The 15,120-nt window shown below is 38.1% G+C and overlaps 2 protein-coding genes across 6 annotated transcripts in view; both read right to left on the minus strand.

Annotated features, from left to right (window-relative positions):
* LOC108625675 (L-lactate dehydrogenase) overlaps window positions 1-2,286 on the minus strand; it is a 4,189-nt gene extending 1,903 nt beyond the window's left edge. Inside the window, exons 1-4 of the mRNA XM_018025864.2 lie at window positions 2,245-2,286; window positions 1,942-2,108; window positions 955-1,081; window positions 170-287 (exon numbers count right to left, since the gene is read on the minus strand). Of these exons, the coding sequence (XP_017881353.2) occupies window positions 170-287; window positions 955-1,081; window positions 1,942-2,108; window positions 2,245-2,286 (454 nt within the window). The remainder of the gene's footprint in view (window positions 1-169; window positions 288-954; window positions 1,082-1,941; window positions 2,109-2,244) is intronic.
* Window positions 2,287-2,455: 169 nt separating this feature from the next.
* LOC108625697 (L-lactate dehydrogenase) lies at window positions 2,456-6,590 on the minus strand. Of its 5 annotated transcripts, none has more exons than XM_018025899.2 (5): window positions 6,368-6,590; window positions 4,719-4,848; window positions 4,175-4,640; window positions 3,441-3,682; window positions 2,456-3,243 (listed from the first exon to the last, which is right to left on the minus strand). In XM_018025899.2, exons 2-5 carry the CDS (start codon window positions 4,842-4,844, stop codon window positions 3,079-3,081), a joined length of 999 nt encoding a protein of 332 aa, XP_017881388.1. In that variant the 5' UTR covers window positions 4,845-4,848; window positions 6,368-6,590; the 3' UTR covers window positions 2,456-3,078. The 5 variants fall into 5 exon arrangements, with proteins under 5 accessions (XP_017881388.1, XP_017881385.1, XP_017881389.1 ...); XM_018025896.2 differs by having other exon boundaries at window positions 6,270-6,428; XM_018025900.2 differs by lacking the exon at window positions 6,368-6,590 and adding an exon at window positions 6,160-6,254.
* Window positions 6,591-15,120: the final 8,530 nt, after the last annotated feature.

The raw sequence follows: 15,120 nt of genomic DNA on the forward strand, positions 1-15,120 counted from the left end.
AAACTAATGATAATAATTTCAAAAGCTGTTTTTCGACACCTTCGGAATGTTAAATAATTAATCCTAAGCATTACATTTATACTCTAGTCAACCTGATAATTAATTACGCTTCTTACGAGTTTCATGAAAGTTATCCAACTTATTTATTGCTAAAAATAATCCTGCTGACCTGTGTCGAATTCTACGCGCGGGTCGTCTAAAAATATCGAACCGTGTACCAAATCCATTCCCTCTCCTTCGAGCTTCTTCGGAAATGCATCTACCAGCGCGACGTGCGAAGTAATTTGCTGCGAATAAGGCAATGAAATAATTACGCGTGTTCTCGTGTTCAGCAATACGCGCAATGGTTCTCCCACTTTTCGAGGATAACCGGCGCCAATGTGAAGCGAGGACGTTTTCCAGGACTTCTAGCATTTTCATGAAACGCTCTCGCACCAGATTCGGCTTTCCACGCGTTACATGCGTGTAAACTTTCACCCGTGCATTTAAAATAAACCGGACACGCTCGTCTCGAATATTCGTCGCGTGTATCTCGTCATTTAATTCCTTTCGGTTCCACTTTTTATCCAGACCATAGAGACTTTTATTTTATAACAATTACTGAATTATATCACACAATGAAACCGCCGATTGTAATGTATGTTAATTTTGGTAATGCTTTGTTAATTAAATTCTCATTATGTATCTGTACTATTTCCAATCGTGAAATTATTTGAAAATGGAATTCATTTATATGAATTAAAATTTATATTAATTAAATCATAGTTAATGGTCAGACTTATTAATAGATCTTGATAGGTACATAAAAACGAAATCCTGTTGTAATTATTAATAAAAGCTAAATAAGCATTTTGGAAAATTAAATTCTTCAAGTAATTACCACTTGTTATCACTATGATTATTTAATCTAATTGTACGTAAATATTTGGTTTGAATCTTTTTAATCCTGAATACCTGAAAAAGTAGCGAATGCACGCAAGCTACGCCGGCCATGCCGCTACCAACGACCGTCACCTTATGACAGCAATCGCGCACTGGTTCCGAATATTTGCAGAGTAACTCTTCTTTTAGACATGGTTGTCTGGAATAAGAAAATGTCGTTTTACTGAAACCACCGGACCGCTTTCTTCTGATGTTCACGGGTACAGCTGATGGGCTCATAACAAAAATTCCCCCGCCACTTCCACGTTATCTGAAAGATCGACAACGATCTCCAATTTTTACGCAACGATGAATTCAATGAGAGATTTAAAATAAATACGAAATCTTTTATAAAGAAGAAATATTTGTGGAGAATTAATTTTGAAACAGCAGCACTTTGTCTGCAATATTTCTTCCTCGAAAAATATACTATAGCCACATTCCACATGCTATTCCGAAAAATACGCAAATTACTTCTGAGAATAATTCAAAGATGTAATTGTTAACAGAGAAAATTGATGTCATCATTTGAAAAAGATTTTACGTCTGTGATCAGATGAGATAATGTCACATGTACAACTAAGAGATTCTTCTATGTACAGACTTATCGATTTTGCACTTATTTACATTTCGTAGTGAAATAATTGGAAGAGTACAAAAATAAAATATGCATGATCCTCAAATCGGAGTGATTACAAAGAATGGATTAAAATAAAAGAATTTAAAAACGCAATTGAATTAAAATAAAACATGAAAAAAGAATTTAAATCGGCAGATTGGATTCAATAATCTTTACTCCATTTGAGTGAAGATACGTATTTAAAGAAATGGATGAGAAAGCAAGGTATACTTGTCGAAAAGATTTAACGACAGTGAAGTGATTCTTGCGCAAACATATTTCTTGCATAATTGATTCGACATACAGAAATGACTCAGATGACGCGACTTAGTCTAGCCGAGATGGTCAATAGAGAAGGATGATAGGTTCGGTGTACGGAATACAGAAAACAGGCCGCTTACACGAAACTGACCGCTCTCTGTAAATCGGATCCAGCGGTGGCGTCTTTACCGAAGTCAGCGGACGCTAATCTTTTAGTTTTACTTCCTCCAAAATGTTCCTTAAGTATTGTTGGCGGTAATGTGAGACGGTTGTGTCTGGTGGCCAAGCTTCTTCTCAATATCAGCTGCTGTATTGTAAATCTCAGACATGTCGGCCGTGACGAAATCGACAGCATGCGCGACAAAACCATTGCTTCTCGTCACCCGATGATTTAGCTAATTTTCGTCGATCCCTTTTGCTACGGAAAATGTCACATCACATACCGTTATTTGACGTTTCGCGATAAGGAAGGCGCTGGCGATCATAACGCATTCCTGTGCTTCGCCATTGCCTCGGTTTGCCAATTGTTAAACAATCCATGGTTACAGAGACTCGATCATCGAGTTGGACCATGTACAATTACGGTTGATCAACGTTACGATGAAACGAAATAGGTTTACGATCAATCTTATAACTAAATTAATTGCTTCAGACTGTTTACTCAATTAATATAGATTTATTAAATCATAAATATAAATATTTATACAAGACAATTTACAACATACGCAGTAAATGGTAAAATGGTTAAGACGGCGTGTATATGTAAATACATTCAGTCAGTGCTAAATTCATGAGGTAGACATCAAACGTCTCGAAATGCGTTTGACGTTTTTGACAAGCTCGAGAACACTGGAGTGTAAATTCCAAGTTCTGTTTACAATTTCAACTGGCTCGATTAAGTATCTTGTCTTGTGTCAAAAAAAGAACAATTATTATGTACATACGTAAAATAGAATTATAATATCATATTATCAAATTAGCCAGATGCGATAGAACTTATCGCGAACACGGAACACTTACGTGATAAAACATATAATACTTTGTGGTCACACGAACACACGCATATATCTACATAAAATCATCTATAACATGTGCACCGAGTTGTGTTCATAGGAAACAATTATATATTTAAATTACAATTATAAATAGTTATTATAAGTATCGTGTAAATCTAAGTATCGAAACGTAAGTAGATTCAAAAATCGCTCGCCGAAAACGATTCACCGCGCACGACCGTGTCCGCGAAAATCAATTCCATTTATAATATAAATTAAAGTTTAAAATTTCAAGCCCTGCTGCACTTCGTCCATCGCGTCGGCAGATTGGTGTAAAAGATTCAGCTCGTTATCGGTGAGTACCTGTTGAACGACGCTGTTAACACCTCCGTCGGCCAACGTGCAGGGCAACGATAAGTAGACCTCCTTCTTGATATTGTGATACCCCTAAAAATCATCAGACGTCTCGTCAGCCAATTGATCAATCCTATACGTTCAGTGTCACAACAAATTTTTTCAATCGTTTGGAAATTTCAGCTATCCATAATTTTGTAATCGTATCGTGACAATCACGTGTAACTAGACTCTGGTGTAACTATCAAAGTTCGTTGTGCAACGAGGCATGGACAGGCTTATCAACTTACGGTAACCAATGTAGATACTGCGTGAACTTGATGCGAATTCCGCAATATAGCGGAAACGAGGTTTGAAACGCTGAGCCCGATGGCCCAAGATGTGTATCCCTTTAGTTTGATCACCTCGTACGCACTATTTACGACTTCTTTATGCAACTCGCTCCACTTTTCCGGATCCTTCTCCGTTCCCACGAGCGGGTTCAAATCGCGCAACCTGACGCCCGCTACGTTCACTCCCGACCATACCGGTACTGTTAATCAAATAATCAAACAAATTTTTATTTCATTTGAAAGTGAGATAAGCTTATCAGCGTAAAATAAAACGTGCACTCTTTTCTAATAAATAGAAAATAAAATCGTATAGACCAAAGCCTAGGATATTGCTTTTAATTAATTGCTATATTTTAATAAAGAATTTGTGATGACGAATATTAAAATTGCTTTTTTATAGTAACATAATAAAATATATTATAATACTAAATATTTTGTATTCAATAAAAATACTAATCATGACTCTGTATCACTTCAATTTGTGAAGTATTGCCTAAATTCGATAAAATATAGATCGCAATAAAATCACTTGTGTTTCACATGGTGCGAAATCGCGATTGAGATTTGATTTGCAGATAATGGTACATTACGAGATTCACGTGGGCTTATCACAGATAAGAATGAATTTTTGTCCGTCATGTAAACGTGTGTCATAAAGGTGTGTAGATTTAAAAATATCTTAGGTAACTTACCACTCGTGTCACCGTGCTCGCCGATAATCCATCCGTGACAGGATGTAGATGCTACGTTGAGTTTCTGCGATAACAGGAAACGGAATCTGGCCGAGTCCAAATTGGTACCGCTACCAATCACTCGATTTTTCGGTAGGCCGGACAGCTTCCACGCAACGTACGTGAGAATGTCAACCGGGTTCGAGACGATCAGAAGTACAGCGTCCGGGCTATATTTGACCAACTGAGGTATGATGCCTTTGAAGATGTCTGTGTTTCGTTGAACGAGGTCCAGCCTCGTTTCACCTTCTCTCTGACGAGCGCCGGCGGTCACGACGCAGACACTCGAGTTCGCTGTCGCGGCGTAATCTGTACTAGCATCAATCTTCGGATTCTTCACAAACGCGGTGCCGTGCTGCAGATCTAACATTTCACCCTTGAGCTTGTCCGCCATTACGTCAACGAGTACCAGCTCGTTTGAGACACCCTGCAATTATCATTCGTAATGGAATTTGTCGTTCGCGATAGCTTTAGAAATAAAATTGATATAGAAAATGGATCTTACATTTGCTAAAAGACTGAACGCACAGGCCATTCCAACTTGGCCTACGCCGACTACGGTGACTTTGCTCCTACCGTGAGACATCGGCTCGATGACCGTGTTCATCAACTTGTTTTTCAACGATGCCATTCTCCTGTAACGAGTCAAATAATTTCGTTCACTTTACATTACTTTTTTAATAAATAATGTTTTACGATTTTTTTAATAAACACAGTTAGATCGCCAAAGGTCAAAAAGGTCACTCAATCAATTGTAAAAAAATATATTAATTGCAAACAATATTTTAAAATAGCACATTGAATCGCGTTTATTTTATAATTTTCATTTTCAAGTAGTTTTTAACAGAAGCATTTCTCAACGTCATAGAGATCATGAAAATCTACTTACGATGTAATAATTTCATGATTTCTCGGTAATAAAATTGTTGTCAGTTTCATTTCAACAGCAAAATAGATATAAAATATATAACAGAGTAGAAATCCCATCAGGCCGATCAGTCCGACAGTACGATAGAAGTACTGTCGGACACTTATTGCTTATATAGCTTGTCATGTACGCACACATAGTATTTATTGTCTCTTAATTTATGTAGGAAGTAACGTGATATATTATTTTTTACGCTGTTTTACGTAAATATAACTTCTAATTGACTGTTTGCAGTACCTGATTACCGACTAGATATAATCACTTGTGGACGAAGGACTTTTATAAAGGGATTAATATTAAATAATATTAGACATATCTGTTAAATATGAAATGATGAATGATACAGGAATGATTACAGGAAGGGATGATACATTTTCGGAAAACGAAACAGAACTATATCTTACATTTAACGTTGCATAATTGCTATTAGAATTAGGGATCTAACACTTGTCTGGCATCTGCAAAATATAGTTCTGTATATGTAAGATATAGTTCTGTTTCGTTTTCCGAAAATGTATCATCCCTTCCTATAATCATTCCTGTATCATNATCTACATTCATATAATTACATATTTACTATAAATTGATTACAAATGAATGAAATTTTGATAAGAACACGGATAATGCGCAAGCTCGCAAGATGCCACTAGCGGTACGTCAAACACGTGTGCATACCGGTGTTTACATTAAACTACAAAAGTGCGTTCGTTAAATTGCAAGCGTTCAAAATTCACAAGCGATTTCGACGATTTCCAAGTATCGAATAATAAAACATGTTGATACTGAATTATAATAATAAAAACTCATTCTATCAAATAAAATCAATTCTCATTAGATACACGCGTTAATATTCGATATTAAAAACCGTTGAACCACTGTTACCGTTAAATTAAAAGTGATTTATAGAGATAGATCTGGAAAATGCCATCACCAAATAGAATACAGGGCGAGACGAGTGACAATAAGATCTATTAAACAGCACCAATTATTGTACTTGAGAGTTTATTGCTCGCTTGACCTCTTTTCTCCTATGAGAACGACATTGTTCGGGTTTAAACGGTACCGGCACAACTCTCGTTTACGAATCCGCCGCGCGTATAAGCGGTAAAAATAAAAATTTTCACTAACCTCACCATGGTTGCTTTGAGAAAGGAAAACAGAAAAGCGTAAGAAGAAAAGGAAAGAAAACGAAGCCACACTAAAGCTTTTGTACTCAGTCGGTTTACCAAACGGTTCCGTAGGTGCACGTCTGACTAGTCTGACAGCTCGAAGACTTCTGTCCAGTAAGGTGACCTTGTCCCCACTTTTTATACCTCCCATAAGCTGCACCAACCTCCTCAGGCTCGGCGTGCTCGGGGCTGACGAAATCGCGAACGCAGTCGGAGTATCTCCCAGACCGGGTGATAAAAATTCGCGTCCGTTTTTCAGACAAGTTTTTCACAATAAACGTGGCCCTCGGTCACGCGTTAATCGTTCGCGTGTCGCGTGCTCGTTCTTTTGTACACGGCGGTAATTTCGCTATCGCGTAGATCGCCAACGAATTATTCGGAAATGAAAGCGAGGTTGCGCACGCGTAACATGACGCAACGCACGTTTCCCTTCCGCGATGAACCCGCCGTTCATCGATCCGAACAGTCGGCTTTCCTCTCGATCCCCTCTGCTAATAAAAATCAGCCTGCAGGATGTATTTTGCCTCATGGGGGCTAAAAATACTTACGCATGGGGTCAATGAAATGTCTCCTAATGCTGGATGGGAACAGCCGTTCGTTTATTTTTTTCGAACAAATGTTTCATACTTAAAATAACCAGCTGCTCTTTCTGTAGTATGAATTTTTTGTGATGGAAGTACTTTAATCGTTGATGTTGCAGCGTTAAAAATTTTCTAATGGAACTGTACTGGTTAACCTACTAATTCTCGAAGTTCAGATTGTAATGCACTTTAGAAAACGTTAGAATCTTCTACCTTTAATAAGATAAAGTAGTTTTATGTTAAACAAGAGGAATTCGATCTTTTTATATCAAAGACTATATATAAGAGAAGGTCTACAAGTTGTGTGACCGTGAGAACCGATGGTTTAGAAGAGTTAGGTGGCTCAGTTATATTTCTAATGAACTTTAAAAATAGCTTTTCCTTTTATATTACACACAACGTGAAAGAAGCTTGTTAAGTCTCCGACACTAGCTGATACGAAGAATGCTAGCTATTCCAAAGGGTTCCAGTTCGCAGTTAATTAATCCGGAATTTCTGTATCGTTAGACTAACAGATTACATCAGACCAGTAAGTATTCTAAGTACTTGCGATTGTAAAAAATTACAGCAACCTCATAACAAACTCGTTTGGGAAATTAAACTTTGTCCAACACTTATCGACCGATCGAGCGTAGACATCGCACTTTTTTTTATCGAATAATTCGGTCGATAGCGTTACGTGGAAGGCTCATACGCTATCAGAATCGGTTGTTTCATAGACGGCGTACGCACGCCCGCTTCCCGGAAAACCCGCGCCGCTGGGTCGGTTGAGTCATATTCAGGAATACCAAGCACGTGGTCACAGAAATGCATCGGAAAGTGACGCAACGAACCTTTAAGCGGTTGCAATTTCATGTGCTACGTGATCGTGAGCACCTTTCGGTCGTTCCTAACTGTGGATCCGTCCCTCTCCACCGCGTTCGACCGCTCTTCCATCTCACTGGCTGCTGTGGCCGCTCTTTGCAGCTGAGCTAGACAAATGGGTTAAGCAGGTAGTGCTCGTAACGGGACAACGTGAGCGCCGACACGTTTGTCAGTTCCTTTGGATTTAATGCAAGCTTACGGTTAAAATTAATTCTGGCGGTACATCTGCGCTGTCAACGGGCATGAACCTCGACGTTGCACGTATTACTACGTCGCAAAGCGTGATATCTGAGGCCTTGTCAAAATTCGACGACTAATCCACGTGTTAAGATATCGAAACTAATATATTTTTATCTGAATGTTCAGATTTGATCTGTATACATTGAAATCTCATTTGGGCATCTTACAAATCAATAATTCTTACGCGTGTATTTAAGCAATAAAATAAAATTAAAAATGAAAAAATAGTTCGTCTACGCAGCTATTTATCTTAAAAATCACATTCGATCACGTATTTCTTTAATTATTCTCGTCTTTCAAGAAACAAAATATTTATTCATGACTGATTCTCGCTATATACCTCCTTGTTACATATTTTAAATAAAAGAGTAAAGTATCATCGTGTCCCAATTGTAAATAAAAAAAGCGTGTACTGATTATGTCACATTAGGCACGCACGTGCGATATCCGACTTATGTTTATTTACACGCGGCTAGTTTCAACCTTAGACCTCCGACTTTCTTTCACTTTTTAATCTAATCGGCAAGAAGGATGAAAGGTTACTACATTTCATGAAGATGCGCCGCGTTTTTGCATTTGGCCTTTACACGCCACGGCCGTCACGTGAACAAGAAAAAACCTTTGCGAATGAAATTGAAGTTAACGGATCCGGCGTCCCGTTCCTGTAATTATAATCATTTGCATCTCCATCCGGCTTGACCATCGATTCGTTCCCTGAAAATTAAAGAGAAATTTAATAGGGATGCTGGATGACGATTCGTTTCGCAGTAAACCGTGCTTTTACGACTTGAAAGTAAAATTGACAAACGCGTGTAGCGAGGCTTAACATTGGGGCATTTCACGATGAATTTCAACTAACCATTCTAGTAAATTCAGAAAAATAATACTTAGAATGTTAGTAAAATTAATCTTGTTCAATCAATTAGTTAATTATTAAGTATTGCTAATTATTAATCAAATGTTTGCTGTATAATGTCATGAAATAAGGTACTTGAAATACGTGAAAATATTATCAAATCATTGAAACGGTTACAGGTTGCATTAAGAAAATGGTTTATTAGAAGTACATGTAAAAAATAAATAATTCAATGATCATGAAGAAGCAACAAGCTGAGCTCTTTAATTGACTCCTGTTATATAGAGCGCGTAAAGAACGTTGCATATAAATTGGAAGTACATTAAGCGACCCTCGCTTTAATTTCAATGCATACTTTCTGGCACAAAGCGTGTTGCACGGTGCTTTACATTATAATCATTTACTCTGAAATGCAATACGCGATAGAAGTTGGAAACGATCGTAGGTCACGAAGCGAGTCTGCACCATTGATTTTAAGCCGCACCGTGGTTAATTATTAATGCGTCGCACTTTATTACGCCGTTTTATGACGTGACACCGCGATAATTACGTTCGCCGGTGTTTATTGCCAATTAAGTAAAGTAGTAGGATACAGTACCGATCGGATCGCGTCTTCTTTCGTTAAAACGGCGTTGTGATAAATTAATCGATCGCATAAAGCGTGAACCAATCATCCAATTAGCCCCGGGATTCGAGCGACGGCATTTTCTTTTTTTTTTTTTTTTTCAATCGCCGATTGAGCGAACTTTAAAAACCGCCGCCGCCGCGCGGAGCCGGCGAAAACCGGACTTTGTAAATCTTGCGCGATTCGATGCTGCTAATTGCATCGATCCGCGATGGACCGCCGTGCCACACGAGGAGCTGTTCGCTTCGATCGAACCGGCTAATTGCGTGTCCCACGTGCTGTGCCGAACAAATTGGAAAAGTCTCTCCCCTCTTTCGTTTTCGTATAGATATACTGGTAATCAGAGTCCATGATTCTTCCCAAGCGATATCGATGATATAAGAGAAAATAGCTTTCGTCTGTCCTTACCTTAATTTGCTTTTTGTACATCAAATTAGGGAACAATAGTGAGAAGTGTCAACGAGGTGAAAAGATATTTTAATTCGAAAACTATAAATCACATTTGCTTTTAGTAAAGAGACAACACTATTCTGAGTTTCTTAATGGACTCATGTTATTTTCAAGATCATGACGTTCTTTAATGACCCAGTAAACTCTAACACCGAAGAGACCTTCAATTTAGAAATCGTCACGAATCAATCGTTATGGTACTTGACCGGCCTTGTAGCTTGTACTTCGTACGATGATTTACGAAATGATACGTGAATTTTATTTTTACACGCTCGAATTTCAATTCGCAGTACATACGTACATTGAAAGTGAAAAGTGGGCAATCATACGAACTGGAATATTTATTGTACAAGGACAGAATATGACAGCTGTTTTTCTTTTTAGAATTTCTGTTACAACTTTCCAATTGCTATTGATTTTTATATAATATCCTTTTTTTTTACTTAGATTGAACAAATGAAAAAATTATTTTTTATTTAAGTAATTTTTTTATTTTCACTTATTCCCATCCGACACTTGCTGGTTCATTTTGTTTCAGACTGTCCCCGAGCTAATTCTGTTATTATGTTCATGAAAAATCGATGATAGATATCTTCAGCATGTCGTCTGTGTAAATATTCTAACATTGGATATTCGCTGAAGTTTCTTATCATAACAAATAAATTAAACGCTTATTTTCATAACAAATAAATTAGCCAGTGCCAACAGCAATACGCCTGCAATTGCGAATTATTGATGAACTGTGTAACTATATTAAAGTGCTAGTTCTTGAGTATCATAGTGTTCTAGAGAATCTTGAAGAGTTTTTGCGCATACATAATGTACCCAGAATGACTGAGCAGTTTCAAGTGACTTTACAATTAGCCTATTACAAAACAATATTACATAAAAACATAAATACAGTGCACAGACGATGTCGATCGTTTAATTTTTTATGTTTATGCAAACAACTACATACATTGTTTAGTAGATTCACAAAATGATAAAATAAATCATCGTCAGTCTAACACATACTGAAGTGGATTTTACTCATAATTAAAGATGCCCATAAAAGTCTAACTCCAAACGATAAACTTTAGCGAGTGTACATCCGCGTGCGTCTATCCATTATATGGGTGGTCGTTGCTCGCAAACGCAGCGTTAAAAGGTGCATTCACGCGTGGAAAGAAATAGAGAACCGGGCGAGTGCTGCGAGCATCGGAGGAAGAGAAAATGGGTGGTAGATCGTCCGTAGAACGCGGCAACAAGTGATCCCCTGTGACTATAAATAAATGCCGCCGCGGACCGGGACGGGTATGCTCGGCAGTCGTAAATCTGAAATCGGGGGCATAATCGGCGCGTGATCTGGAATCTGGCGTAGATCCCAGGTCCCGGGGTTCGTTGCCTTTCGCCGCGCGATCCACCACGTCGTCGGCGTTCATCTTCAATCGCGTTCTCTTATCCCTGGCTTACCGTCGACGATACGCCGAGATCTATTCGTTCGCGATCGGTAATCCAGGATCCTGTTTATAAATCAGCCACGTCCGCGTCCGCCGGGAAATTATTTCCCTGGAATTACTACCCTCGGTCTCATTATCTCGGCTGACCTCCGAGACGGCAATCTCGCTTCTATGCCGGTTATAAACATTGTTGAGTTAGCGAAAAGCCGGATACGATAGTAATTGCTCGACTGTGATATGTATGGGAACGTTATCGCTAATACTGGGAAGAGTGATGCGTACTTGATATAAAGATTTAGATTAGCTAATCTTACAATTTAGAGAAATTATTAGCCTTATTTATTTGTCATTTAACAAAGGAATTTTTATCTGATGTAGACTGAAAGCATAATTAAGTAATTGAGCCAAAAGCATTTATCATATTAAATGTAACATTCCAATGATATGTAATATTATTATAAGAACTTGTTTGCTTAGTGAAGAAATATACATGAAGAAATTAATGGAATTCTCTGATCTCTTAAAGCATAAAATTCCATGTACGTGGAAACATAAAAACATGATTAACAGTTTTGTTGAGGAAACATTTATATTATTATTTATTCTTAAAAATCACTGTGTTCGCTAGACATCTATCATTTCGATGGTACAAAAACTTATCGTAATATTGAACTTGAATTATTGGTACAGAAGGTCCTAAGTACGCTGCTATCTTCTCGTCTGCACGTTATCTAGTTTTAAACGTAACCCGGCGACTTTGACAATTAGGTTTCTTGTGAGTCGCGTAAAGTTCACGATAAACAAGTTCGCACGTGAATATATAAGTTCACTGAACCGCTTTTGTGTTTCTTCACTCGTGGTTAAAGGTTAAGCTGTTGGAACTGTTCATTACACGAGGCGAATTAAATCGCTTATCTTTGGGACTGGAAACATTTTGCAATTTTCACGAGTTATGGTTGCACTCGATGTAGACGGTCACGTATCGCATTAAGGGTTGCAACTGCGTGTACCGCGTATCCACCACACGCCCGGTACACTATGTTGCTGACGGCAATTACCTTGGTCGTGTCTATGTGAATTCGATTAACTAGTTTTTTCGTATAGTCGATACGGCAGCGCCGAGTGCACTCACCGAATTGATTAGCAATCTGTGTATAATGGTCGATCAAATTATTATGATCAGATAGGAAACTCGCATAATTTATGTAGTGAAAAAGTCGAAGAATCTTACGATAATATAATACATGTTTAAGTATTGAATACACATTCTGTAAATTGAAAGTAGGAAATTTTTTGGGAATTATTAACACGAGCAATACTGAAGGACTTAGATAAGTACGTGAAAAGCATTTGGGTTTCACAATCAATTCTTGAAATAGAATATTTGAAATCGTTTCTACGTCATAACTCTTAACTGATTACGGGCATTAGGCACGACAGGTGCGAACTATTTAACGATTCGACGCGATACGAGGCCCAGTCTAATAAATCTTAATTAATCGCGGGGTAGACACTATATTGCGTCGATGGACGTACGATTAAAAATATTGGCGACCGGTCAGCGAATAATTTTCCGCGTGTTCGGCTCGTTTCGTTTTATCACGGGGCGAACAAGTGTAACGAGAAACGAGTTTCGCGTCCAGCGACGACCGAAAAAACACGAAAGCACGAATATCGGGACGGGGATCGGTTTCGGACAATCGGCCAGTATTGGCGTGATTTCGCGCCATTAATCTTTTCTCGACAATTAACCGACTGCAGACCTGAACGCACTGCCTGGCTATTAATTACAATCAACGCTATCTCACGCACACCCGGACTGATACATCGTTCCTTTTTTCTTAAATCTCCTTGTCAAAAGGAAAAGCATTGACTTTGTATCGCAGTTCTCATTCGAACGTTGACAAAATTGGATTGAGGTTCCTATAATCCCACTGCTTCTGCACATCGAAGCTTACTTTGTAATTTATTATTGTGTACAATGACAGGTATAAAATATTAATGGTAAAAGCATAAATTTTACCGTGACACATATTCTTTGAAAAGACTCATAAGGCAACATAAAGCTATTGGAAAATTCACAAAGTTCTTAATGGATGAGTAATTTAAATGCAAATGTATTATAAAAAATATTTATGATATTAGGAGCAGTAGATTTAAAAAAAGTACAAAGGAAAATTGTTTATAAAATATCACTGAAATACGGATCACCTGGGTTCTTCCACTGTCCAACAGATGCCGTGAACGTGAAGATTTTTTTCTTAGATCTTTTGAATTCCAAGCTCAAATAAATATATTTAAAAAATGGGATTATATAGGAACTATTTCGGATGCAACGTATAAATAATGATTATCATACAAATTGCACTTGCAAAAAAATAGGAAATTCTACAAAAATTGTTATAATATTTGAAAACTAATTATTATCAAACAAATATAAAGCATCCCTGATAAATATTTTCTGAAAAGATTTCTAAGCAATTTGGTTATTAATTAAAATATACGCAGACAATGAAATGTATTTATTAACATGATATTATAAATAGTTGATCCTATTTAAGATCCCCGTTGTTAAATGGTTATTTAGAATATTTGTCACAGGGCGTGCACGTGATACATAACTGTCGCAGTTGTTATGAATTACAGCTCGTTTCCCGCCGCGACACGGTATCATATATTTGATTTAATGAGGTAACAAGTGCAGAGCGGGACCTTTATGCCAAGAACCCGAACCGGTGATTAATCTTATCCTGATTTCCTACCTGAGCTTCGCCCCGGACGCGTCCTACTTCGTTTAAAGTGACAACTATTTCAAAGTAACATCATCTCCGATCGTTAACTCCGGTTCCGACTGTTCTACTTCCAATGACAGAAAATTAAACTAGTATAAGTTCACGTTTTTACATTTTGTACCGATATATTCTATAAATTAAAAGAATATAGTGCGTTGGTATTAAGAAAGTCTAACTTCTTAGTATTACTTCTGATCATTCTTACGAAGTAGGAGGATTGCTGTGAAGAACGATACGACCGCGTGAAACTTCTAAATTTATGCAGAGACTAAACCAACAATATCGAACCGAGGGTTAGAGATCCCATAAGCATAACGAGACCCAAATCCTCTTTCGCTATTGACTTTTTTATTCCCTCTTGTGCTGTTCCTTCTTTTTGGGGGATTAATCACGCGCGCAGAATCCTGCGGGCTGCCGAAGCCAGCAGCCAATCCGAGTTCGATTGATTCACGGACTCGGCTCGTGCACCGGGAACCAGGAAGGATAAGGTCGTAGAAAGTGTCGGAAGAACGATGGGAGACGAGGAAGGAGAGAGAAGGAAGCAGGATGGGACAAGGGAGTCGAACTTCGCCGCTAATGCACGCTGCGTTGGGTGCAGGGAAGAGATAGAAGGGGAGTCGGGTCCGTTGATTAGCGGATATCTTAATTACTGATTGGCCGCGCGGACTAATTAAATCGTAACTCAATCAAGGACCCCCGTCCGTGTACCTGCTGCGATTTTACGACGGCGCGCAGTGAATCGTTTACATCCAGAGAGCAGTAAAATGTCTTTTTACAAACGTACCCTAATAAAAAATTCCGCGCCAATTGCTAATTGAATATCCCAAATACAAATTGATCCGATGACTTTTTTGACAATAACGTTTGCTAACACTGATTGACACGAGTTTATAAATTTATTGACGTATGAGAATATTATTGGCTCAACAGTAAACAATTTAAAAAGAAATTTTGATTCATAAC

Source organism: Ceratina calcarata, unplaced genomic scaffold (assembly GCF_001652005.2).
Source record: "Ceratina calcarata isolate Rehan_Ccalc_2016 unplaced genomic scaffold, ASM165200v1 scaffold369.2, whole genome shotgun sequence".
NCBI classification, from domain to species: Eukaryota; Metazoa; Arthropoda; class Insecta; order Hymenoptera; family Apidae; genus Ceratina; species Ceratina calcarata.